General features: G+C 40.9%; 1 protein-coding gene across 6 annotated transcripts; it reads left to right on the top strand.

Annotated features, from left to right (window-relative positions):
* Nucleotides 1-617: 617 nt before the first annotated feature.
* OGT (O-linked N-acetylglucosamine (GlcNAc) transferase) lies at nt 618-23,515 on the top strand. 6 transcript variants are annotated; one of them, XM_066333980.1, is made up of 22 exons: nt 647-885; nt 4,479-4,659; nt 5,566-5,809; nt 7,350-7,418; nt 10,445-10,561; nt 11,870-11,949; nt 13,152-13,347; nt 13,633-13,773; nt 13,922-14,022; nt 14,208-14,361; nt 14,466-14,567; nt 14,804-14,983; nt 15,720-15,878; nt 16,480-16,569; nt 17,321-17,446; nt 17,866-18,036; nt 18,160-18,276; nt 18,356-18,523; nt 20,474-20,626; nt 21,312-21,564; nt 21,759-21,882; nt 22,462-23,515. In XM_066333980.1, exons 1-22 carry the CDS (start codon nt 849-851, stop codon nt 22,634-22,636), a joined length of 3,138 nt encoding a protein of 1,045 aa, XP_066190077.1. In that variant the 5' UTR covers nt 647-848; the 3' UTR covers nt 22,637-23,515. The 6 variants fall into 6 exon arrangements, with proteins under 6 accessions (XP_066190082.1, XP_066190077.1, XP_066190078.1 ...); XM_066333981.1 differs by having other exon boundaries at nt 648-885; nt 4,509-4,659; XM_066333984.1 differs by lacking the exons at nt 647-885; nt 4,479-4,659 and adding an exon at nt 9,065-9,209 and having other exon boundaries at nt 5,747-5,809.
* The last annotated feature ends 205 nt before the right edge of the window (nt 23,516-23,720 follow it).

The following is a 23,720-nucleotide window of genomic DNA, read 5'->3' as shown; positions in this document are numbered from 1 at the left end:
ATTTTCAGAGCCCCGGGGAAGCTCGTGGAGACCCCTGGGGTTCCTTACGGAATCCTGGCGTGTGGCAGACGGAGCTCGGGGAAACAGCAGGAATGGGGATACAGCCGCCTTTGCTGCTGTGTCCTCTGTGCCCCAGTGGGGCCGGGACCCGGTGGATGAGTGCAGGCACAGGGTGAGCTCTGCTGTCCCTGTGACCGAGCTGCACTGCCCCGCGAGCTGCGGTGTTCGGGGACTGAGCTCTGGAGCCCCGGTGAGCTCTGCTGTCCCCCGTTTTGGGCTCTGCTGTCCCTGTGTCTCGGTGAGCTGTAGTGTTCGCTGACTGAGCTCTGGAGCCCTGGTGACTGAGCTCTCCTGTCCCGCTATTTGAACTCTGGAGTCGCGGTGACTGAGCTCCGCTGTCCCGCTATTTGAGCTCTGCTCACGCCGCTGTTTGAGCTCTCCTGTCTCGCTGTTTTTGCTCTCCCGCTCTCTGAGCTCTGCCGTCCCGCTGTTTCCGCTCCGCCGTCCCGGGCAGCGCCGGTTCCGCGGGGCCACGTGCGGCGCTGCCGTGAGGTGCGGCGCATGCGCAATCTGGCCGCCTTTGGCGCAGCGCTGCGCGCGGAAGGATAACCTTGGGACAGAAGCGCGCCGATTCCAGCGGGTCCCTCCGCCCGCCGTGTGGCAGCGCTGCCCGGCGCCGCCCGGACTCTTTTCCGCGGAGATAGTTCCGGCCGCGGCCATTCGGTACCGCCGCCGCCGCCATTTCGGGAGCGCCGCCTCAGCGCGCCGCGACTGCCGGCAGCTCGGCCCGGCCCGGCCCGAGCGCACCTTCTGCCGTCGCCGCCACAGCCTCCCCGGCCCCTGTCCCGATGGCGACCTCCGTGGGGAACGTGGCGGACAGCACAGGTATCGTGCGCTGCGGCGCCCCCGGGAACGGGCTGACCGGGGATAGCGGGGGCCGGGCCGTGCCCTCGCCCCCGGGGCCGCTCCTCGCCGGGCCTGGCGGAAGTTTCCAGACGCGGCAGGGCCCCCGCCGCCTTTGTGGGGCTCTGTGCGCCTCGGGCCCCAGCGCGGTCCCGGGGACGCTCCGCTGGGCGCTGCCCGTGGGCAGCCCCCGGGCCGCTGCCGGGGAGGCGCGGGGAGGTGTGAGTGCGGCGGGCTCGCTGCTATATTTATCAGACTATCAGGTGACTGCGTTAGAGGGCGAAGTAGGGTAGAAGCCTGACCCAAAATGTGTGTTGGTTTGCCCAGAATCGCTCGCTGCACTTAGGCAGGACTTTTTTTTTTTCAGCAGCCTGGTCGAATGGAAGGTGTTCCTGCCCGTGGCGGTGGAATTGGAACGAGATGATATTTAAGGTCCCTTCCAACCCAAAGCGTTGTATGGTTCTGTGGCATAGCCGAACGCTGAAGTGCTTTTCTCAACAGTAAAATAGCGTGTTGTATCAAGAGTCTGCCCTATATTTTGTTGGCAGATCCAGAACTTGAGGAATGGAGGAGAAATCTGACTTTCTCTGTAGGGCAAGGGAAGGAAGTGTTATGCTTACTGAAAGGATGAAAGGGCAGCACAGCTTTATCCCCCAGTTTTTGGGGATTCCTGTAACCTGAGGGGCTGGTAGAGAGCTGAAGTGATGCTTGGGAAAAGTAGAAGGAAAAGGAAGATTTTTGGAGAAAGAGACAGGATAGTGCGGAGATAGGGATATGAAGAGAAACAGTAGTGATACAGGTAAATGCTGCAGTACGGAATTTCATACCTTTTCAGCTAGAACTGTGTGTGTGTGGTCCGCGAGGCTGCAGCATCCTCTTGTAGCCTGGATCCCTGGGGTGAAAAGAGCCACGTGCACGCTGGGAGAGATCCCTGTGCTATCCAGCACCTCCCAGCTGGAGGTAACCCTGCTTCTGTCTGGAGCTAGACTGTGTCTGCAGGGTTGAGCATGAGTGTATTGCAAGTGCTTAGGATGGGATTTGTTGGGGGGGAAACGGCCTTGGCACCTTTCTGATGGTTCTGTGTAGCTTTTTGTTTTGCTTGCATTGTCTAGAAGCCTCAGGGAAGGTCATTGTCATAGTACTGTACTAGACTTTTCCAAGGTCATAGTCGAAGCATGCAGCACAAGTTAGCCTAGGTACAGAAATTAATTTATGCAAGGCTTGATAAGGGGTTTTCCTGGCTGTGATTCCTCACTGCAATTATTTTCTTTACAAATTGATTCAGTGAGCATCCGTTCATGGGCTGTCATATGGATATTTTGCCTTGCATAACTTCCAGCCAACTTTGTATTAAAAGTCTCACTCATTCTGGACTTCGTGGTGATGGTTTGTTCACTTCCTGCTTGACAGTGAACTTCTTCACAATGGTTTATAAAATAAATGCTTGGAGGTAGATGACTGGCAATTTTACACTGAGTTTGCCTTATCTCTGGAGACAGAGGGTTGTTTTGTAAACAGATATACTTGATAAATGGAAGAAAATGTCAGTGTTTCTCCTTTGTTGTTTTTGTTAGTAGTTCTCATTCCCAGGTGTTAAATCTGCACCTTCTACTTTCTTGCTCGGGAAGTTGCAACTTCACTTTGACTTCTTGCTTTAAGTAGACAAAATATAGCATTTATATCGTGATTGAAAGCTGCTTTCACTGCTGTCAGAAGTCTTGAAGTGTAAACTTCTGGGTTGTTTTGTTTTGGAGTGCATTTTGGTTTTTTTTCCCGCTTTGAAATTTATTAGAACAATTGAAATGCTTTTGAAGAGGAAATTGACTTCATAAGATGTGCTTTTCCTCTGTCTGGTTTCTCTTCTTGTACCGTCAGTGGAACTTGAAAATACACTGACTGCCAGAAGGGCAAAACCTGTTAACAGCACAGGGGCCAAGTGAGGAACAGGCTGCTGGTGCTCCAGCGTTTCTGGCAGCACCGTTTATAAGTGATGTGGTTTTCAGCCACAGTTCAACGTTCTCGTGTTGAGTAAAGGTTGGACTTTTTTATCTTTGCCAGTAGGTTTAACCAGATCTTGAAGTCCGCTTTGCCGTTACTCAGGGTTTGAAAAACAGCAATCTAATCTGGATGAAGATACTTGGTTACTAATTTGTCAATTATCTGAAAATGAGTGGCAGTGGTAGGTCTAATTCACTGTGAAACGGTTTATAGCACTGAGAGAAACAATATATTATCTGGAAAAACTACTGGACTTATTTCATAGAGGACTTGCAGTCTTACATTGAAACCTGCTGGTGCTAAACCCCCAAATTTGAAAATAATTTAAGTAAATCACATCAATCCCACTTTCATAAAATAAACAGTATGTAGGAAATCTGTACCTAACATCTTCTTAATTATTTTGGCTGTCTTTAAAGTTCTCACAAAAGCATGAGAGGCTCTGTACTTTTTTATTACCTCACTACAAAAATGTAGGCTCAGCTGTTGAGGTGCTTTCTTGCATTATGAAAGGTTTATCTGTTTCATTTAGATTCTAAATTTTAAAACTGTAGGATGAGGTGGGAAGGGTTTAATGAACAGAATTAAGGGGCTTCAGAGTACAGGAGGAAAAATGAGACACTTGAGGTCATCCAGCCTTTTAATAGTAAGAGTTGTTGGTATAAAGGCAGAATTTGAAGGCCAGCACTTCATTGTAGAATGAATGGTTGTGGGTTCTTTCCAAGCTGCACTTGCTTATTACTTTGTAAGAAATTTTACTTACTTTTCTCACTTCCGGTTGTTTTGTCTAAAACAGGTGGTCTTTCATTTAAGTATTTTGTTCTCCACAGCTGGGTATTAAATACTAAAACTATTTTGTCACTGCTGTTTCAGCTAAGCCTCCAGGAGCAGTAACTCCTTTCCTGTACCCTGTGTGTTTAATGGTTCCTCCTGTAGGCCAGTTGCATAATCATTGAAGTGTGTGTTTGTCTCTCATCAGATATTGTTGTTCCAAAATAATTTTTTTTTCTGTGAAGGGATTTTGACTCCGTAGAGAAAATGTAGGAGTATGCAGGATTCAAGGAATGTTACCCCCTTTTTTTTTTAAAGAGCTTTCACTACTTGCACAGAGGAACTTTCTTTTGTTCAAATCCTTTATTAAAGTCTTTGTCTCCTGTCCCTCATTTCCCTATTAAATTGTTAGAACTTTTTTTTTTTTTAGCATAGCAACCATAGGATTTTCAGTCATGGGGGAGAGTGAGGAGAGTCATTGTTCTGTTAGCAGCACTGTTAGGAGCCAGAATATCATCTCATGACAGGAGTCTCTTTTAGAATAATGGAAAATGACTGACTTACAAATATTCACAATTGTTACAGTCTGCATTTTTGTTGTTACTAGCTGATGGAGTCAAGGACTGGTACAGATAAGATCTTAGATTCCCAACTGTCACCTACTGTAGTGTTTCATAGTTTCAAACATTTTCATCCATTAGTTGTGTACATTTTTTTTTTTTTTTCATTGTTTTGTTTCGTTTTTGTTTTGTTCCCATCATCTAACTTTTTGTTTTCCCCCTTTAAATGTTTTGGTGATTCTCCAGAACCAACGAAACGTATGCTTTCCTTCCAAGGGTTAGCGGAGTTGGCTCATCGTGAGTATCAGGCAGGAGACTTTGAAGCAGCAGAGAGACACTGCATGCAGCTCTGGAGACAGGAGCCTGATAACACTGGTGTGCTTTTGTTACTGTCATCCATTCACTTCCAGTGTCGCCGACTGGACAGGTAGGCTCCTTCTGTCTGCAGTTTTGCTGGGGTAAGAGAAATACAAATTGGAGTCATCAGCCTTACAACAAACAGGAGGCCTTGCCATTATTGTAGTGTTATTTTTAATATTGTGCCTAGTAACATTGGAATAGCAGCCACATTGGTGTGTACTGGCAAGATTTACATTTGTAATGTTCATTCCACCTACAGTCTAAGGGTTTGTGGTTTTGGAGTTTTTTCTTCAAGTTATAAGACTGTTTCCTGCACAACAGCATATTTAGTTAAAGTAATTTAGTGATCTGAAGGTTGTTTGTATGTTCTTTCTGCTTGCCTGTTCTTGATCTTGTTTTCTGTGCCTCTAGCATTTTGAACTTCACTTGTTCTAACTATAAATTCATGTTTGCTGGTTAAGGAAGTAAGAACTTTTACTTAAGATTTGTTTTATATAGTCTTCTGATTGAAGTTGTAGTAGTTCAGATATGGGAAAATGAGTGAGGATATATGAATTTTACATGTAAGTCATGTCCTGCTTCTTGAAAAGAATATCAAGTGGAACATTGCTTAAAGCGTACAGATGTTGGAAGAAGGATTCCTGTAGTGTTTTTTCCAAGTGTATTGAACTCAGGTTTGATGAAGCAACTTGAACCCTTCTGACTGTAAATGGGAGCTGTCTTTGTTCAGTACAGCCTAAAATGGGAACCAGGGCAATCAGAGTTTTAAAGTGGGAGCATAAAGATACAAGATAGCTCTGTAAGTGCACATTTGTTGGCTGTATGTTTGCCTCACCCTAAACATAAGTATTCATTCATGTAGAGTAACTAGATAAACAGACAAAGACTGAATATGCAGGGTGGGTTTGTTTGGGTTTTTTGGTTTGTTTTTGGGTTGTGGTTTCTTATTTGCTAACTTGTCTGTTTTCTCCAGGTCTGCTCACTTCAGCACTTTGGCAATCAAACAGAATCCACTGTTGGCTGAAGCCTATTCAAATCTAGGCAATGTGTACAAGGAGCGTGGACAGCTGCAGGAAGCAATTGAACATTACAGACATGCACTGCGCCTCAAACCAGATTTCATTGATGGATATATTAATTTGGCTGCTGCACTTGTAGCTGCAGGTGATATGGAAGGAGCAGTACAGGCATATGTGTCAGCCCTTCAGTACAATCCTGTAAGAAATGCTTTATTTTATAAAAGTCCATTCTTTATTACTGCCTTAGGAACAAAAGTAGTGGCTTTCAAAGAATGAGCAATAGATAACCCTTCCAGCTTGTATACCATAAACTTAATGAAGCCATTAATAGTATTTTTAAGGATCTTTGAGTGGCTTTTGTCACAAAAAATTAAATATTGCAGTAAGGTTGATTGCTTTTCTATATATGTAACATGCTTATCTTTTTAGATAAAAGAAAAGCAAGGTTTGGTTTTTCTTTTCTGCAGGCAGAAGCTTCAGTGAATGGCCCCATAGTTAGCTTTGTGTGCATAAAGGTAGTACTATAGTGAGAGAATTGGTGCTTGGACTTGAATGTGAGATCTTGGAAAATCACCAGATATTACTTTATCACAAAGCCATAAATTTCATGGTGGTGACCGTTGCCTTGGTAAGATTTCTGGTGTAATCTGAGTTAAATTTCCATTGTGGGCTGATTCACAGGAACATCAGTTTAGGTTTTAAAGGCTGAAAATGACTGTCTATAAGTGACTCCTATAACATTGATTGATCTGGTGTTTGGATTTTTGGCTGTAGCTGTTTAAAATTGACATTTTGAGTAAACAGACTGCTATCCTCTGTTTATTTTGCAATCCATTACATTTGTATAGTATTGCTCAGTGTGATAAAGGTGTTTGCTTGCTCTTTGGTCAGATGTTTTGATAAAAAGTACTGCAAGTGGAGCTTTAGTGCCATATGCATAAATCCTTTTTCTGAGGAAAAGCAAAAGCAAACCCAGTCCAACAAGAAACCAGAACCTTACTTCTCAGTATTCTTTAACCAGTATGAACTTGTCTAACTTAATATACCAAGTGGTGTGACTAGTGGATGCACTGGTTAGAATAATGTGAGAGGATGGGGTTTTTTTGCTGGAGTTGAGTTTTGTTTAGGTTAGTAAATCCTTTCATTAATGTTGACAAAATGTCTACATTCTCTGTGGTCTTTACTGCTGGATAATGCTGTTGCAGACTGTGCTTTCATTTCAAACAAATGAAAGAACAAGAACATGTGATAAAGCTGTTGGATATGGATGGGTTAGTGGGCAAAGCAGGGAGAAAAACTTCTTTAGAGATACAGGCAGCAAAATCACTTTTTATGTCTATGTAAAAGCCATTATGGCAATGATGTTATCCTAAGAGTACAGATTTGGAGTTGTGGCTTGAAAAAAAAAAAATAAATGGGGCTTGAAATGCTTACATGTGGCAAAAGGACTTAGCTGCTGGAGGGGCATTTGTTTTCAGTTTTTTATTTCTGTATAATAGGAACTGTATGAAATACTGCTTCCTTTTTATTCTTTACAGTTGTACTTTACAGTACTAAATTTGTTGAGATTATCTGTTGTTTGTAATCTTAGGTCAAGAAAAATAATTTATGTTTGTGACACATCTATTAAGAATCTAAACTAAGCATTAGAGGACTGGGTTGTTCCTTGCAAATTCTCTGTGAAGACCTGTGGGGAGTCTGAAGTCCTGAAGCTGATGGTGTGATTTTGATTTTTCAGGACTTGTACTGTGTTCGTAGTGACCTGGGGAACCTGCTCAAAGCCCTGGGTCGCTTGGAAGAAGCCAAGGTAGGTGTTGGGTAGAATACATGTAAACATCAGTGTTTTGAAAACTTGAACTTTGCACCAAGTCTTCAAATCTGCGTTGATCTACAGACAGTCCGAGAAACTTCTGAAAACTGAAGGCACTGAAACACCCCAGAGTAGTTGCAGGGCAAGATATGGCATGTCCATGCTTAAAAAGTTGGTTTAAGTCAAGAAATGGAAAGTTACCAAGCCTTGCTGCTGAACTAGACTATCTGATACCATTCTGAAGTATTGGGCAGGGGCTCCATCATGCTTTCATCTGGAAATAAGTAACAGTCCTTCAGATCTGAGGCTTGCCTGCTGGTGCCAAGCAGAGAGCCTGTGGTTAGCTCCAGATCCCTGTACGATGCAGGTGCTATTGAAATGGCTGCTCTTCTAAAGTCCTTTGTGGCTTGTAAGTGGAGAAGAAACTTATCCAAATGTTACCTTGTAATATTGGCTTTTAAAGATTTTTATTCTTTTAACTCTTTCCCTTCCCTTGATAGTGGAAGAAAGGCTAGTAAATAATAGCTGCAGTATGCGACACACACCACCCCCCCCACCCCCATCCCCCAATATCTTTTCTTCATGTCTTCCCTCTCCCCTCCCCCAAAATAAAGAAATCGAAAGGACAAAGCTGGTTTGTTTGGTAAATGAACTGATCAAAAGAAAACTTGCTGTAGTGGAAAGGTGGCTTCTAGCAGTCGTGCGTTTCCTAAACCGAGAATTCGAACACCAAGATGGAGTTTAAAAATTCTTGGCACGTTAAAATTCGGATTGCAGAAAAAAATTGTCTTGTTACAAGCCACCTTACGCGTCCGCGCTGCAGGGGTGAGGAGTGTGGAGAAACCAGAGCCACTCTGGGCTCCACGGCTGTCGCTCCAAGCCCCACGCGCATGCTCAGAAGTGGAGTGTATGAAGAGCGTAGCTGTCTGTTTGGCTGCAGCACCATTTGGGGAGGGTGGGGAATCATCTCGGTGGGGTAATCGGGATCGCAGGTTCCAAACTCAGTATTGCTTTTGTTTCTCCTAACAACTTGGATGCATGTACCACCCCTAGGGCTGCCTGATTGATTTGGTCGGATCCAGGTTGAAAATATTGTGTAGCAGCATTAAGAATGAACAGTCTTTGAGACACTTGGTTCTCAGCCCACCAAGCGGACAGCTAACATGAATTGCACTTCACTGCAGCTTTAGTGTGACTGGTATAGGCCAAGACACTGCGCCTGCCTTAGGTTGCTGACTTCTTTGTTTCAGAGCTCTGGAGACACCTAGTTTGAAAGTGTTATTCCGTTTTGTGAGAACTTAATAAACGAGGAAAAACACCTTGAGTAAATTGCAATGTGTTTCTTTGGTTATCAGTCCATTTGAAAGATCAAGCCAGCAGATTCCTTACAGTTTGAACTAAAATTTAATTTTTTTGTAGATGTTTCAGAGCCTTTCTTCCAAAAAAAAAAAGTCCCTGCTGTATGCAATTGCCCGATTAACCCTCTCCCTTCTGCATGTCTCCCTTGTTACAGACAGATTATCCTCATTCCCATGTGTTAAGACATATCCAAAAAAATGCAATTGCTTTGTTGAACTCTTACTAATGATCTTGTTTTATTTTCTCTCTTGTTTTTGGTTTTTCACCACTGATATTGTATTTAGAAGGTTTCAGGTGGGTGAAACCTCCTATTCCATGCGTAAGGTGCCTCGCTGAAGGGAGCTCGAGGCCTGGATCTAGGGCAGACACACACCTCCTCCTCCTCTTCCAGCAAGGAACGCACCGAAAAGTCACATGATGAGAAATATGGTAACGGGTTTGTAACTGCCACAGCAAAACCATTTGCCTCCATGCCTGAATCTTCTGTCTTGTGGCTTCAGAAACAGCTTAAAATATTTAATTACAAGCAAGTAACGTAAGAATATTTTATACTATTAGCCACAAATTCTTTCAAAGAGATAAAGTAAAAGTAAATTAAAATATTTTTTAAAGAAATAATTGGAGATAGTTAATAGTAAAAGCTTCTAACTCTTCCGGTTGTTCATTTTTTTCCTTTTTTCTTCTTTGTTTGGATTGCAGCATTCTGCTCTTCTGATGATGCGCTGTGATCCTGCAGTAGCGCAAAGGCTGCGCAGCGGTAACGCGCATTGCGTGCGATTAAAGCCCCCGTGAACGGTTGACTCGATGATTAATCTCTGATCGGGCGGCCGCCCGAGCTCCAGGCTGAAGCCTTTTGGATAAAATTGGCTTGTTAACAGCATTTTTACAGAGTGCAGACATCAAATTTAACATGCGAGTTTTTGCGTGGGCCTGTCTGGTAGATTAATGATTCTGGTTGGCTGTTCACTGCACCTTGGGGCAATCACTAGAGCCAAGCAGTTCGCAGCGATAGCGTGGCGCCGTGCTGGGTAGGATGCGCAGCGATTTCTTGCGCTTGCATTACAGGGACCTAAACCTTCATGCAATCCTGTCATTTGAGGTTTTGAAGCTGGAGGAGAGGTTGAATTGTATTTGGAGAAACTGGGAAACGAGATATCTATGGGGTGTGTCATCTCATTTGACAAGCACACTTAGAAGTGGCTTTACCTTTTTCAGTAGGTTTTTTTTGGTTTTTTTTTTTTTTTCTTTGTTTGGTTTTTTTAAGTAATTTCCATCTGATTTAGACTATTTGAAAATTTTGTTTCAGAGTGAAGTTGTTTTTACATGGTAGTTTTTTGATTTTTACACACCTAAGCGCAGCAGATGTTTCTGGTGAGCTACTTGAATTATTTCGAAGATGATTTCTGTGGTGATCTGGTGTCTGAAGGAGTGTTAATCTGTTACCAGCATAACTGAAAAATGGTGGGCTTGCACCTGGGTTTTGGTTTGCGCTGGCGCAGGATCAACAACAGTTTGCAGCGCATTAGTTTTGGCGCAAGCTAGCCTATACTGCAGGGTCACTTTTGGCTGGTTAGAGAAGGCATACTAACAATTATTTTTTCTCATTTTTTTCTTTTTACAAATATTCCCCTTCCCTTGTATCTCTCTTCTTTAACTATTCCAAGGCCTGTTACTTAAAAGCAATTGAGACTCAACCAAACTTTGCAGTGGCGTGGAGTAATCTTGGCTGTGTTTTCAATGCCCAAGGAGAAATTTGGCTTGCAATTCATCACTTTGAAAAGGTAACTACCTAAAGGAGTCAGCTTCACTACTAGATTTGAATGTACATGCAGTTGTGTGCTTGCAGGTGCTAAATATTTTGATAGTGAAGAACTTTGTATGATCCTGTTAGTTAACAGCTCCTGCTGATTATTTTTTAAAAGTTGCTGATGTTTCAAACTGCCTATATTCTACTAGGGAGAGACACTTAGAACTCTCCCAGGACTTCACACATGTCAGATATGAGAAAATTAATTGACTTGTTCTTCAGCCCTTTCCCAGACTAAATTTTTTAAAATTCTGATTTGATGATAATGTTTTGCATGTTTTGTCAATGAGAGAAAGAATCAACTTAGTGCTTGGTGCTGAGAAGAACAGTTTTAAGTGACACATTAATTCCTCTTCTCCAGGGTTATTTTTTGCTACTGTTCAGACTTCTCTAGATTAGTGTTATTAAGTAGTTGTCTGATACTTTCCACTTAGTGTCTAATTGGCATTATAATTAATTTTGTCCTCATCTCTAAAGTTTCTAGAGTGCCATAAAACTGAATCTAAGATGTGAATTTAAGATGTGTAGTTTCTTCTTGAAGTTCATAGCTTTAAATATACAGCAAAAAGTCTAGCTGCTCAAGATTTTTTTCTTTTTTTGATGTGTGTCTAATCAGAGATGAAGTATTTTAATTTGGAATTAATAATTCCCATGACACTGTAAGTGTGGGGCTTGTCAAATACTCATGTAGCTTTTTACTGCAGCTTCTGTAACTTCCATCAGTTGAAGTGTTTTTTTGCTTCTTACTAGTTTTGAAGGGAGCAAAGATGTTTTAGTTAAATGGCTACTGAATTTTCCTTTCACAGATGGTGTGTTTGCTGTTTCCTTGTTCTTGGGAACAGCCTGTTTTCCTGCACTGGTAAAGCTTTAAAATTCTGTTGTACTTTGCAGTAAATAAAGGATACAAATAAGGTTTCTTAGGGATTCCTCTCTAAAAACAAGCTAAAGGCAATATAGCATCAGTAGACAGGAGTGTTAAGTATGATCAGCCAAATGTGAAATAAATGCTTAACACTATTCTGCAGTATTTGCAACTCAATAGGTAAGCAAACAAATCTGAAGGTAGTTCATGATACATTCATTTCTGCAGATAAATAACTTTGCTCTGTGATTGGTTTGTAGGTTTTCCCTCCTTTACTGGGTTATTGATAGAGTCTGAAAAGCTTACAGATTATGTTTTTTAAATTTTTCAAAATTTTAAGAAACAGCAAAACCAGCTCAGTTTCATAGAAAATGTGTTTCTTTTGAACGCTCAAAACTTTTACTTCAAAAATATTTTCAGGCTGTAACACTTGACCCAAATTTTTTGGATGCTTATATCAATCTGGGAAATGTTCTGAAGGAGGCAAGGATATTTGACAGGTAAGCATATCATTACTGTTCCTCTCTGTGGCTTGCCAGATGTCTCAAGATATTTTCCTTCTGTAAAATGTCTATGGATAGAAGTAGCAGAGCCTTCAGCTGTAAGCTTAGCAAGCAAATGGCTTTGAAGTGCAGACAGAGCAGGCTATTACTGGTCTATTTAAATGAAAGTTTAAAAATCAGTGAAATGTATTCATTCTTGTTGCAATGAGAGTTTCTGATGAAAATAGGTTTGAAATTAAGACTGGGGAAGGTAAAAAGATGATGCATGAGAAAGACCTTCTGAATGCTTGAATCCTCTGTTTTAATTATGTGATTCAGAACATAATTTGTAAGTGTGTCTCTTCTAAAATTTCCCTTCTGTGTGATACAAACTGAAATGCTGGAATTCAGCTAAACATCTGATTGAATATCCTGTATGTCTGCCTCATGTCATTGCCTTGGGTTGCAATAGTGTTACTGTGTTGTTGATCTAACCTGTTCTGAGACCTCTAATCTGATATCACTCTTTTGTTTCTGGGAAAAGATCCAGGTTTTGTTGTTCATATGCAATGTAACATATTGCATCTGTTAATTGGTTTTTAATTTTTGATAGCTGTGGTTTGCGGCCCCAAATTTAATAACAGATTGCAGGAAACAGGTTAATTACCTGCACTGCACACAGTCTAATTTATTCAGCAATGTCTGATTTAACCATGAATTAGGGGACCAAACATGAGGCATGTTTTTCCACAATTTCAGATTTTACATCACCTTTTAAACATTTAGTTATGTATATTGTTATGGTTTTGCTAGAAATTGGATCTGAATACATCAGCCATTCACATAGTGCTATAGGAGCATATAATTAAATATTTCACTTTTGAACAAAATGGGGATTTAAGTCTTAAGTGAATAATGGTAAGTTAGTGGAGAGAATAAAGATGTAATGCGATATTGTTTATCTTGTTCAAGTTGAATAATAAACTGGCAAAAAATGGAGTAAGGAAAAAAAGGTATTTTTCCTAGTAATGAAGAGTGTTAAAAAAAAGTAGCTGTAAGCTTTGCTTGTTTTCCAGAAGACTTAATGTTGTTCGCTCTACCACTGTACCAAGGTAGATAGTTCCTGCTCTCTGGAGGATTGCTTACCTTCTCTCTCTCTCTCTCTCTCTCTCTCTCTCTCTCTCTTTTTTTTTTTTTTTTCCCCCTTTATTTTATTACAGAGCTGTGGCAGCTTATCTGCGAGCCTTGAGTTTGAGCCCAAATCACGCAGTTGTGCACGGCAACCTTGCCTGTGTGTACTATGAGCAGGGCCTGATAGACCTGGCCATAGACACCTACAGGAGGGCCATTGAGCTCCAGCCCCACTTCCCTGACGCCTACTGCAACTTGGCCAATGCCTTGAAGGAGAAAGGCAGTGTAAGGAGCACTTCTTTCTTCTTAAAATGACAGGGAATGCTTTTGAAATAGACTCCAGCCGTTACTGGTTTGTTAAGTTGTTGGGCAAGTTGTTGAGGGGGATGTTAAAGGGAAGGGGATGGATGTTAAAGGGATGTTAAGTCTTCCTGACTTAAAAGGAAGAACGATTTAGGAAATCTCCATCTTGAACCTTTAAAAGTAATTGTATAATGAGTTCTCATAAACAGTGCTTTTACAATAAATGGAACTGTAGTAACAGTGCCCCCCCCCCTTTTTTTTTTGAAGGTGGTAGAAGCAGAAGAATGCTACAACACAGCCCTTCGACTTTGTCCCACTCATGCAGATTCTCTCAACAATCTGGCAAACATCAAGAGGGAGCAGGGCAATATTGAGGAAGCTGTCCGTCTTTATCGGAAAGCTCTTGAGGTACAGTTGACTGTTAGGGAGAGGTGGGAATGTGTACTAGGACATAAGTCTAAAAAAACTCTAAGGAAATACAGTAATAAATGTACAGATATTTCTGCCACTGTCTGCTTGAGATGTTTGAGACAGAGTCAACTTCTTTCTCTTCCAGGTATTTCCAGAGTTTGCTGCAGCACATTCAAACTTAGCAAGTGTTCTGCAGCAGCAGGGGAAGTTACAGGAAGCTCTGATGCATTACAAAGAGGCTATTAGGTAAATGGATACTCCCTGTAAGAGTCCCAGCCTTTCCTAATGCCTAGATTTGTACAGAAGATGACTTAGTCGTGTGTTGTAATTTCCAAAGTTGCTCTTCAAATGCAAAAGTCTGGGTATGAACGTGTGTTTTTTGTTGGAGGAGGAGCTTTTCTTGTTCGTGACATACTTTCTTTATTTTTCAGAATCAGCCCCACATTTGCAGATGCTTATTCTAATATGGGAAACACTTTGAAGGAGATGCAGGATGTTCAAGGAGCCCTGCAGTGCTACACTCGTGCCATTCAGATAAACCCAGCTTTTGCTGATGCCCACAGCAACCTGGCCTCGATTCACAAGGTAGCACATGTGAATGATTCAGTCTTAGAAGAGTGTGGTGGGGCACTGTGAGTAGTTACCATGAGGATATTTTTACCTGCTGACTCATTTCTGTCTCTTCACAGGATTCAGGGAATATACCAGAAGCCATTGCCTCTTACCGTACTGCTCTGAAACTGAAACCTGATTTCCCAGATGCCTATTGCAACTTGGCCCACTGTTTGCAGGTGAGGAAGATGAGGCTTTGGTTGGAATTCTTAGGATTCCTCTGCAGGAGATTACTAATTTAAATGTAAAGAGTTAGACTTAAGTCTTAAATCAGGAGATTAGATTATACAGTCATCAACAGTAATTACAGAAGTTCTTCCGTTTTTGGAAGAAACATTAACCTTAACCTGTGAAATAACTGATACAAGCCAAAGGAAGCTGTTGTCCTAATCCTTATGCTTTTCCTTTTTTATAGATTGTCTGTGACTGGACAGACTATGATGAAAGAATGAAGAAGCTGGTTAGCATTGTAGCTGATCAGCTGGAGAAAAACAGACTGCCTTCTGTACACCCACATCATAGCATGCTGTATCCCCTTTCTCACAGTTTTAGGAAGGCAATTGCTGAGAGACATGGAAATCTCTGTTTGGACAAGGTAAGAATTTCTATACAGGCCAGTTGTTGATTGAAGTACTTCGGGGCTTTTCTTGTTGCTACTCAAAATTTAATACTCAGATTTGTCAGTATTAGCCTTTTTAAGTTTTGTGAGTCACTGACCTGTTAAGAGATGGCATGTAATGTTCATAGCTGTTAGTGCTTGTGAGTTTTGAGACCGACTACTTGTGCAGGTTGCCATTTATAATTGAAAATGTGCCATCAGCTGGTGGGAGGGTCTAGTTAACTAATAAAAGATAACACTCTGTCAAAGTGACTTGTCTGAGTAGCCTGATAATCTGTCAGAGGTAGTGGTGACAAGCTGATGCCTGGGGAAGATGGAGAGCAAAGACCAGAACAAATGCTGTGGTGCCTCACAGCAATCCTGTTCTGGTCACAAATGCCTTATGGTTTGAGATCTCCCTGAGGATCCTGGTGTGGTATCAGTGTATTTAATAATCATGGGTGAAATACTGTAACTGTTAGAAAAGCAGAAATGCAGTAGCAGTGCCTGTATTTGTCAGAGAGCAGAGACATCACATCTTGTGACACAGTGTGTGGGCACTGCACTTGGCTTCGGTGGAATACGTAGAACGCAGGTTTGGAACAACAGATGTCCATGACTACGTGCTTGAATGTGGGATAAGGTTAATTTTGCAAACTCCTAGGGGAGGATTTGTCCATTTGTTTAGATTTTAGTTCCTGAGTTTGTAAACACTTGCTTGTTTTCTTGGCAGATAAATGTTCTTCACAAGCCACCATATGAGCATCCCAAGGATTTGAAGGCCAGTGAAGGTCGACTTCGTATTGGCTATGTGAGCTCTGATTTTGGAAACCATCCAACCTCACACCTCATGCAGTCAATTCCAGGCATGCATAACCCAGACAAATTTGAGGTAAAAATATAAATGGCATGCTTAAGGTTTTAAAGTGGCACTTTTTTTTCTTGGTGCAAGCAATTAAATGAGGAAAGAGCAAATTTTTGCTTCTGGGTTTTTTTTTTAATGGGTTTGAAGATTTCTTCAGCCCAAGTCATCCTCCTTTACCAATATGATGTGCTGTTTTCAGATACACTTTCATTTTCCTACTTTGGATGACTAGTCACTATTAAAAAGCTTCCCTGAGGCTTAACTTGTCTATTCAACCTGATTCATAGTTATGATTCTCACTAATTACTAAGTCAGAGGTGACTGACTTAAAGGCATTCTAAGAGGTTTAATTCTTATGCAGATCTGTGTGTTAAAGTTACTTTGACTTGACTGATGAGAGCATTGAATATGTGTCTGTGCAGGATGCACTGCCATACTCTGGCATCAGAAGTAAACCTGTTTCAGATGTGTCAAAAACTGTCTCTTTTACTTCTTTCTCAATTGGTAAATGCCATGTAAATAAAAATGATTTGTGTGAAACTTCATGTAATTTAAAATCACTATGTAGCACAGTTATTTTATGGACAAGCTGTCATAGATACTCAATTTTTGGTGCCTCATATTCTAGGTATTCTGTTATGCCCTGAGTCCTGATGATGGGACAAACTTCCGTGTAAAAGTGATGGCTGAAGCAAATCATTTTGTTGACTTATCTCAGGTGAGCTTGGTTTATGCATTGACCTTTTAGCAAACCTTAGTTTTTCTAAATGAAGAAAAAGATGAATCTGTAGTTTGAGATTCTTAGTTGCAAATATTTCTTGAATTAGGTTGATGTTAGTCTAGAGAATTTTTAAATTTGTAGATGTTTTGGTGTTATGCCCTACCTGGGATATGGTGATTATCTTGTGACCTCTGGTTATTAAAAAGTAACATCAGTATTTAATAACTCTTACATTAGATCTCAAGATAAGTCATATTTAAATGTAGTGGAGAAGTCAAGATGTCACAACTGCAAATACATTTAGGCCTGCCTTAGGTTCAGTGTGAAAACTGACCAGGATTTCAGTATACACAGAAGTCAAGGCAAAAACCTGCAGAGTACTTACGTAACTGGCTTATTCTTGATCTTTGTTTTGGTTTTCTATACTGCCTTAGTTTGTGAATGTGCCACTTGCCCTATGTAAGCTTTAATTACTAATTAGCCTTAGAGAAGTGGCTGTAGGGGAGGGTGTCCTGGTTTGTCTAACCTCAATTTCTAGTTTTTGTTTTATTGCTGCTCAGCTTTACTGCTGCTTTGAGAATTTATGCTTTTGTAAAACCAGGAATAACAAGATTTAGGTCTCAAATTAAATTACGCAGTTGGCATCTGTCCATTGTTACACTGATGACAAGGCACATTCATTACTGGAAGACTGAAAACAAAAAGAACACGTCTTTATGTATGTATGTATTTATTTATTTATTCTTAGATCCCATGTAATGGAAAAGCAGCAGACCGCATCCATCAGGACGGGATTCACATTCTCATTAATATGAATGGCTACACCAAAGGAGCCCGAAATGAATTGTTTGCCCTGAGACCAGCACCTATTCAGGTAATTAAGTTATAAGGCTCTTAGAAAGCCAGAATCATTGTCAGAGTTTTTGGGGGAGATTTTTAAATAAGGGTTTTCTAAAATGACTATGGAAAGAGAATGAGAGGAACCTTAATCAGAGTCATTCTAGACTACAGGAGTTGTCTCAGGTTAGAGAAGCTGTAATCACTGGTGGTTGGTGTTCTTGCTTCAAGCTGCACATAGTGGGCAAATTTGCTTGAGAGATCAATTTTAGAATATCTTCAGCTGTTCACTGTCTTGGTATTGGAATGTTTGGAGTTAGGGGTTGATCTTCAGTTGGTAAAACAGAAGAAACTTGAACCTGTATGTGGCAAATATGACTTAAAATTCATTAAGTTTTAGCTGCCTTTATTTTTGCAATGAACATGGAAATGAAGCCTTGCTTGCTTGTTTTTTAGGCAATGTGGCTAGGGTATCCTGGAACCAGTGGGGCATTGTTCATGGATTATATCATCACAGATAAAGAAACTTCACCAGTTGAGGTGGCTGAGCAGTATTCAGAGAAATTAGCTTACATGCCAAACACTTTCTTTATTGGAGACCACGCCAACATGTTCCCCCATCTGAAGGTATGTTGGAAGTCAGAGCAAGGAAAGCAGGTGTTTTCCATAGGTGTCATTGTAAAATGGTACTTGGTATAGTATTGATAAGGGATCATGTAACTTCTTGACATTATTTTTTTTTTTTGACAGAAAAAAGCAGTCATTGATTTCAAGTCCAATGGTCATATTTATGATAATAGGATTGTTTTGAATGGCATTGACTTGAAGGCATTCCTTGACAGCCTTCCTGATGTCAAGATTGTTAAGGTAAGAGCTCCTCTTGTCTGTGTACCGTCCTGGAGACTGAAGGTAGTGCTCCCTCTGATCCCTGTGTGTTCCATCTCAGATGAAGTGTCCTGACAGTTGTGACAACGCTGATGGCAATGCTGCCCTCAGCATGCCAGTGATCCCTATGAACACCATCGCAGAGGCTGTGATTGAGATGATAAATCGTGGGCAAATTCAGATTACTATCAATGGCTTCAACATCAGTAATGGATTAGCAACTACTCAGGTGAGGCACTTCAGGACACTGTTCTTTTGGTGTTCATGTTATATATGTATGTTCTAACATCATGAAGAGAAACCTCCAAGCAAATGTGTTTTCTGTCATGTTGGTTCGTTTAGTTGTCATACTGAAGGAAGCTCATTATAGACCACAGATGTACTGGAAGATGATCTTCCCCCCCAAAGATAGAGGAATTGTATCTAGAGGTATCTAAAGTCCAAAAAAATTAATTCCTGTTGCATAAAGAAGACATTTGCTTGTTCTGAATTTGAAGGCAAGATTTCTTCATTGCCTGCAGCCTACCAAGATTTATGATGTGTTCCTCAGTGTCAGTTGTGGTTTTGGTTAGAAAAAAGATTGCTGAGTAACAGAACAGAGGCAAAGTTATTCCACTGTATTTCAACATTTATTCACCTCCATCTTTCAGAATTGTGCACTATATCACCACCTCTCAGTGCTTAACTGTTCATGAGATTTTAGTGACAGCTACTGGTGTTGTTTAACTCTTCTTCCACTGCAGAACAGTTTTTCCCTTTTAGAAATGCCCTCTTCTGACATTGGCATAAGTCACTTATCTTGTGAATTTTATTCAACTTACAGTCTCTTGGGAACCTCTTTTACATCATTTTGATACCTTTTATTACCACTGCTCTGTTCATAATGTCGTACCTTGGTTTATTTTTGATTTTTTTCTTCACAACTGAGACTTTTCTTTGAGTGGGTGATAGTTTGTCTTAGTTTGACCAGTAAGGCTATTAGCAATTTTTTCTGAAGTGATCATAGAAAATTCCACCACTGAGATAAAACACTCTAAGCTCTGTCTGTGCACTTCTAAAACAGAATTTCTGTCTTTCAGTGACAGTAATACTGCACTTCTTTGTGCTGAGATCAGCTACTTTTGGGTGTAGGTCAACAAGAACTGAGCATTGTGTTTTTTGAGGTCTCACTGACCTGAAAAAGTAGCATATTTACAAACCTCTGCTGAGCTGTTCTGCATCTTCTAAGAGTCAGTGACAGTGAGTCATTGTCATTCACATCAAGTGTGTCATCAGTGGCTGGCTGCAGTGCCACTGTCTAAATTTTAAATACATAACTATGTAAAAATACATATATATATAAGGAAAAAGGCTCTAAGTAGCTGTGTTGCTCTGTTTCATGTGGTTTTGATCCCATCATTGCATGTCATTATTTAAAAAGCCTAAAAATCTTGCCTCCATTTTACTAATCCTCAAGACTCTTGCATGGTAACTTGATTATTCTGACTTCATCCTCTGCTATTTTTTACTAGCATATTCCTATTCTTTGTGAAGGCTGTAAGATCCATTTTTTTTAAAAATTGCCATTAACTCTTCTAATTTTCAGCATTTTCATTATTTTCCGTGTCAGCTGGTTCCTTAGAGTTTTATCAGTTACATATGAGTCTGCATCTGTTGATAATCTGTTCTGTGCTTACTGTGTTTTATCTTAAAAAAAGAAAAACACACACAAAAACACCACCCAAAAACAAATCACAAAAATCCAAACAAAATAAACTCCACCTTTGCTTTCTAAATACCTTTTTATTCTGTCTTTCAGTTTTAATTTCATTTTTGGTCTCAAGGAAATTACATGACCTTAAGGAGGAATAGGATTCCATGTGTAATGCCTCTTTATATGATTCTTCTTTCCAATTATTCCAGTTACTTGGAATTTCGGGGAGAATTAGGAAGGGCATGAAAATGCCCAGTGTTTTTTGCCTTGGTGGTTGCAACATTGTGGCATCCACAAGCGTGTACACATACCAGTTAAATTCTTACTGTGGGTAAGTAAACAATTTTGTTTTGTATCATAAAATCAAAGATGTGCTTACAGTAATTTGTTATGCTAACAAATGTGTGTCAGGACAGTTCCACTGGGCATGGTCTTGTTTCCTGCAGTTTCAGTGTTTCAGTAGCTTTTTTTTTTTTCTTCTTTTAGATAAACAACAAAGCAGCAACTGGTGAAGAAGTTCCACGGACTATAATTGTTACTACCCGTTCCCAGTATGGCTTACCAGAGGATGCTGTTGTGTACTGTAACTTCAATCAGCTCTATAAGATTGATCCTTCCACCTTGCAGATGTGGGCTAATGTGAGTATCTGTATCCAGTAGGAAATCTAAGGTCAGACTTCTGGCAAAGGTTAGGGAAAACTTCATGCAATTTAAGTTTTAACTTCTCTGTGGAAAATATTGTCCTTGAGCCATTTGAATCTTTACATGTTTCAGGGCTTAGTGTTAGCAGAATATAGAGGGGTTTAGATGTATTTCACGTGATATCTGTGTATATAATCAGTGAAAATTTATGTTTGGGACAGCTTAAGTATGCTGATTCTCTGCTGTGAAATAATTTTGGATTTCCGTAGTCTCTGTAATTAAGTTATAACTGGCCTTGGCAGTTGGTGCACTGATACAGATGCTCTCCACTCAGATTTATCAGTTTCTAGCTTACAGTGTATTGCTAGGAGCTACTTGGGGGTATTTTTTTTTATATTCCATAATATGAGCCTATAAACAAATGAGATCATAAAGTTCAAGACTTACTCTCTTAAGGAACTGCTCTGTACTGTTGCTTGGAGTTGCTGTCTCTTTCAGTGGGATTGGAAATGCAATCCCAGTGATCTCATTCATAATCATGATCTGTTTAATTTCTGCTCTGTACTTCAGATTACTGAGGGATGATGCCTTCCACTTCATTTTAGTATGTGGAAATTTCTTGTTCAGAAAAGTAAATGTTCCTTTCTGAACTTTCTGTGTTTTCTTCGTATTTTTGTTACAGATCCTAAAAAGAGTTCCCAACAGTGTGCTGTGGCTGCTGCGTTTCCCAGCTGTAGGAGAGCCCAATATCCAGCAGTACGCACAAAACTTGGGTCTTGCCCAAAACAGGATCATCTTTTCACCTGTTGCCCCCAAAGAAGAACACGTGAGGAGAGGGCAGCTGGCTGATGTTTGTCTGGACACTCCCCTCTGCAATGGGCACACAACTGGCATGGATGTGCTCTGGGCTGGGACTCCAATGGTCACCATGCCAGGTAATGCAGCAGGGAACCTACATTCAATATGTGGGTTGGAATATTAGTAATTTTTAGTAACAGCAAACACATCAAACTTGGCCTTTTGTAGAGGCAGAAGGAAATCAGCTCCTAGTGTGTAATAAGTTACTTGATAAACTCATTCCTGGTTGGTTTTGTTGATTTTGATTTGCCTTTTATTTTCTTTTCTTCAGGGGAGACTCTTGCCTCACGAGTTGCTGCCTCACAGCTCACTTGCCTGGGTTGTCTTGAGCTCATTGCAAAAAGCAGACAGGAGTATGAGGATATTGCTGTGAAACTGGGAACTGACCTGGAATAGTAAGCAAACTTGGGCTCTGTAATCTGGGAACATCAAGAATGTAGAGTAACATATTTGGGCATGGTGCTGAGACACCAGTAGTTTTAATCCTGCAGATATTTTATATGTAAAAAACCAGACTGGGCAGTCCTCTCCTAGAGGTGTCTTGTGTTGCAGTTAATTCAGCTTCTGCTTTTATGATAATTTAGCAGCACTCCCAGTTGAGTAACAGTTCTGAAGAAACTGCTTATGTGCAAAGGTGCAATACAGTTCACATTTTGTTCTTTTCAAATTGAAGATTAAGCAGTTGGTGACTTCAAATTAAAATCATGCTTCAGATTAAAAACCTGTGAAGTGTTGCTGCACTACAGATAATGCAGCAAGTTAATGTTGCAGCTCTTCTGATTTAAAGTGGTGGTGCTGGTATGTATGAGAAATGAGAGGAGATAGAACAGGAATTTGGTGGAGGCAGGGGAGCAGGTGTTTTTGAAGCAGTTGTACAGACAGTTCTGGGTTAGCTGAAAACAGCAGGTTTCAAAGGTACACAGTATTACATAGTGTTTGGAACATCTCATGACTGCTGTAACTCTCCTTTGTAGCCTGAAAAAGATCCGTGGCAAAGTGTGGAAGCAGAGGATATCCAGCCCTTTGTTCAACACGAAGCAGTACACGATGGACCTGGAGCGGCTGTACCTCCAGATGTGGGATCACTACGCTGCAGGCAACAAACCTGACCACATGATCAAACCAGTGGAGGCCAGCGAGTCTGCATGAAGAGAGACTGGGTGTGCCCACCAGGAACTCTCCAGGAACTGAGCCTCTCCAACACTTGTGCAGAGATGATGAGCTAAAAACTGTGCATTTCTACTTAATCTGCCTGGTACTCTGTGGCTGAAGTAATACATGATGGTGATTAAAGCACAGCCAGACTTATTTCTTGCATGATAGGGAAAGACTCAACAGAGCCTGGGATCCTTTTATTCCATGAGGAATTTGAATGGGATTGAGCCGTGTACATGTGAGCCTGTGTGTATGAGTGATGAAGTGGTTCCTGGGGGAAGTTTGAACTGCCCAGTCAGTTTATGATATCATGGATTGATTTAATCTTCCTATGAACCTCTCTCCTTTTATGTGGATTGGGAATTGGAGCGTTTTAACATTTGATTTTGGGTACTCCTGTTGGTATGTATGTGGTTCTCCCATGACAAGATTTCCAGCTAGTGAGTTGCTCCCTGTGTTAATTTCTAAACTGCGTGGACTGAAAGGGCGTATGTGCTGGTGTAGTCTTTTTTTATAGGTTTTATAAACCACTTGAGCCTATATCAGCCTTTTAATGTTTGACCTCTGTTTTGGAGCTCTCTGTAATGTGTTGGTTAAGATAAGGACTTAACGTTTTTTTGTTTTGTTTTGTTTTTTAAGCTTCTCCAATAACTCAGCTAATTGGCTTCATGATGGCAGCTCCTATTCTGTTATAAAACCAAATTTGATTTGAAAATAATCCTCCCCACAAGTGTTTGAAGTAAACACAAACTGGTGCCAAATACAGATCTTTCAGGAATGATTGTTAATTATGTATAGGGGTGCAGTCCTAGGTACTGTAGCAAAGACTTTAAAAAAAAAAAAAATAAAGCTTTGGTTTGCCAGTTTGACTGATTTGACCGGTGTTTCACGTTCTGTTCTGCCGTCCGAAAGAAAACCTTACTCTTCGTGTAAAGTTCTGAGTACACTCAGGCAGAAATGGGTTGTTTGGGCAGAAATGGGGTATTTGGGCAGAAGTGGTATATTTGGGCAGAAGGGGGATATTTGGGCAGAAGGGGGATATTTGGGCAGAAGGGGGATATTTGGGCAGAAGGGGGAT

This window comes from Sylvia atricapilla, chromosome 21 (genome assembly GCF_009819655.1).
Source record: "Sylvia atricapilla isolate bSylAtr1 chromosome 21, bSylAtr1.pri, whole genome shotgun sequence".
Classification (NCBI taxonomy): domain Eukaryota; kingdom Metazoa; phylum Chordata; class Aves; order Passeriformes; family Sylviidae; genus Sylvia; species Sylvia atricapilla.
This window is presented reverse-complemented; position numbering and strand designations above follow the sequence as displayed.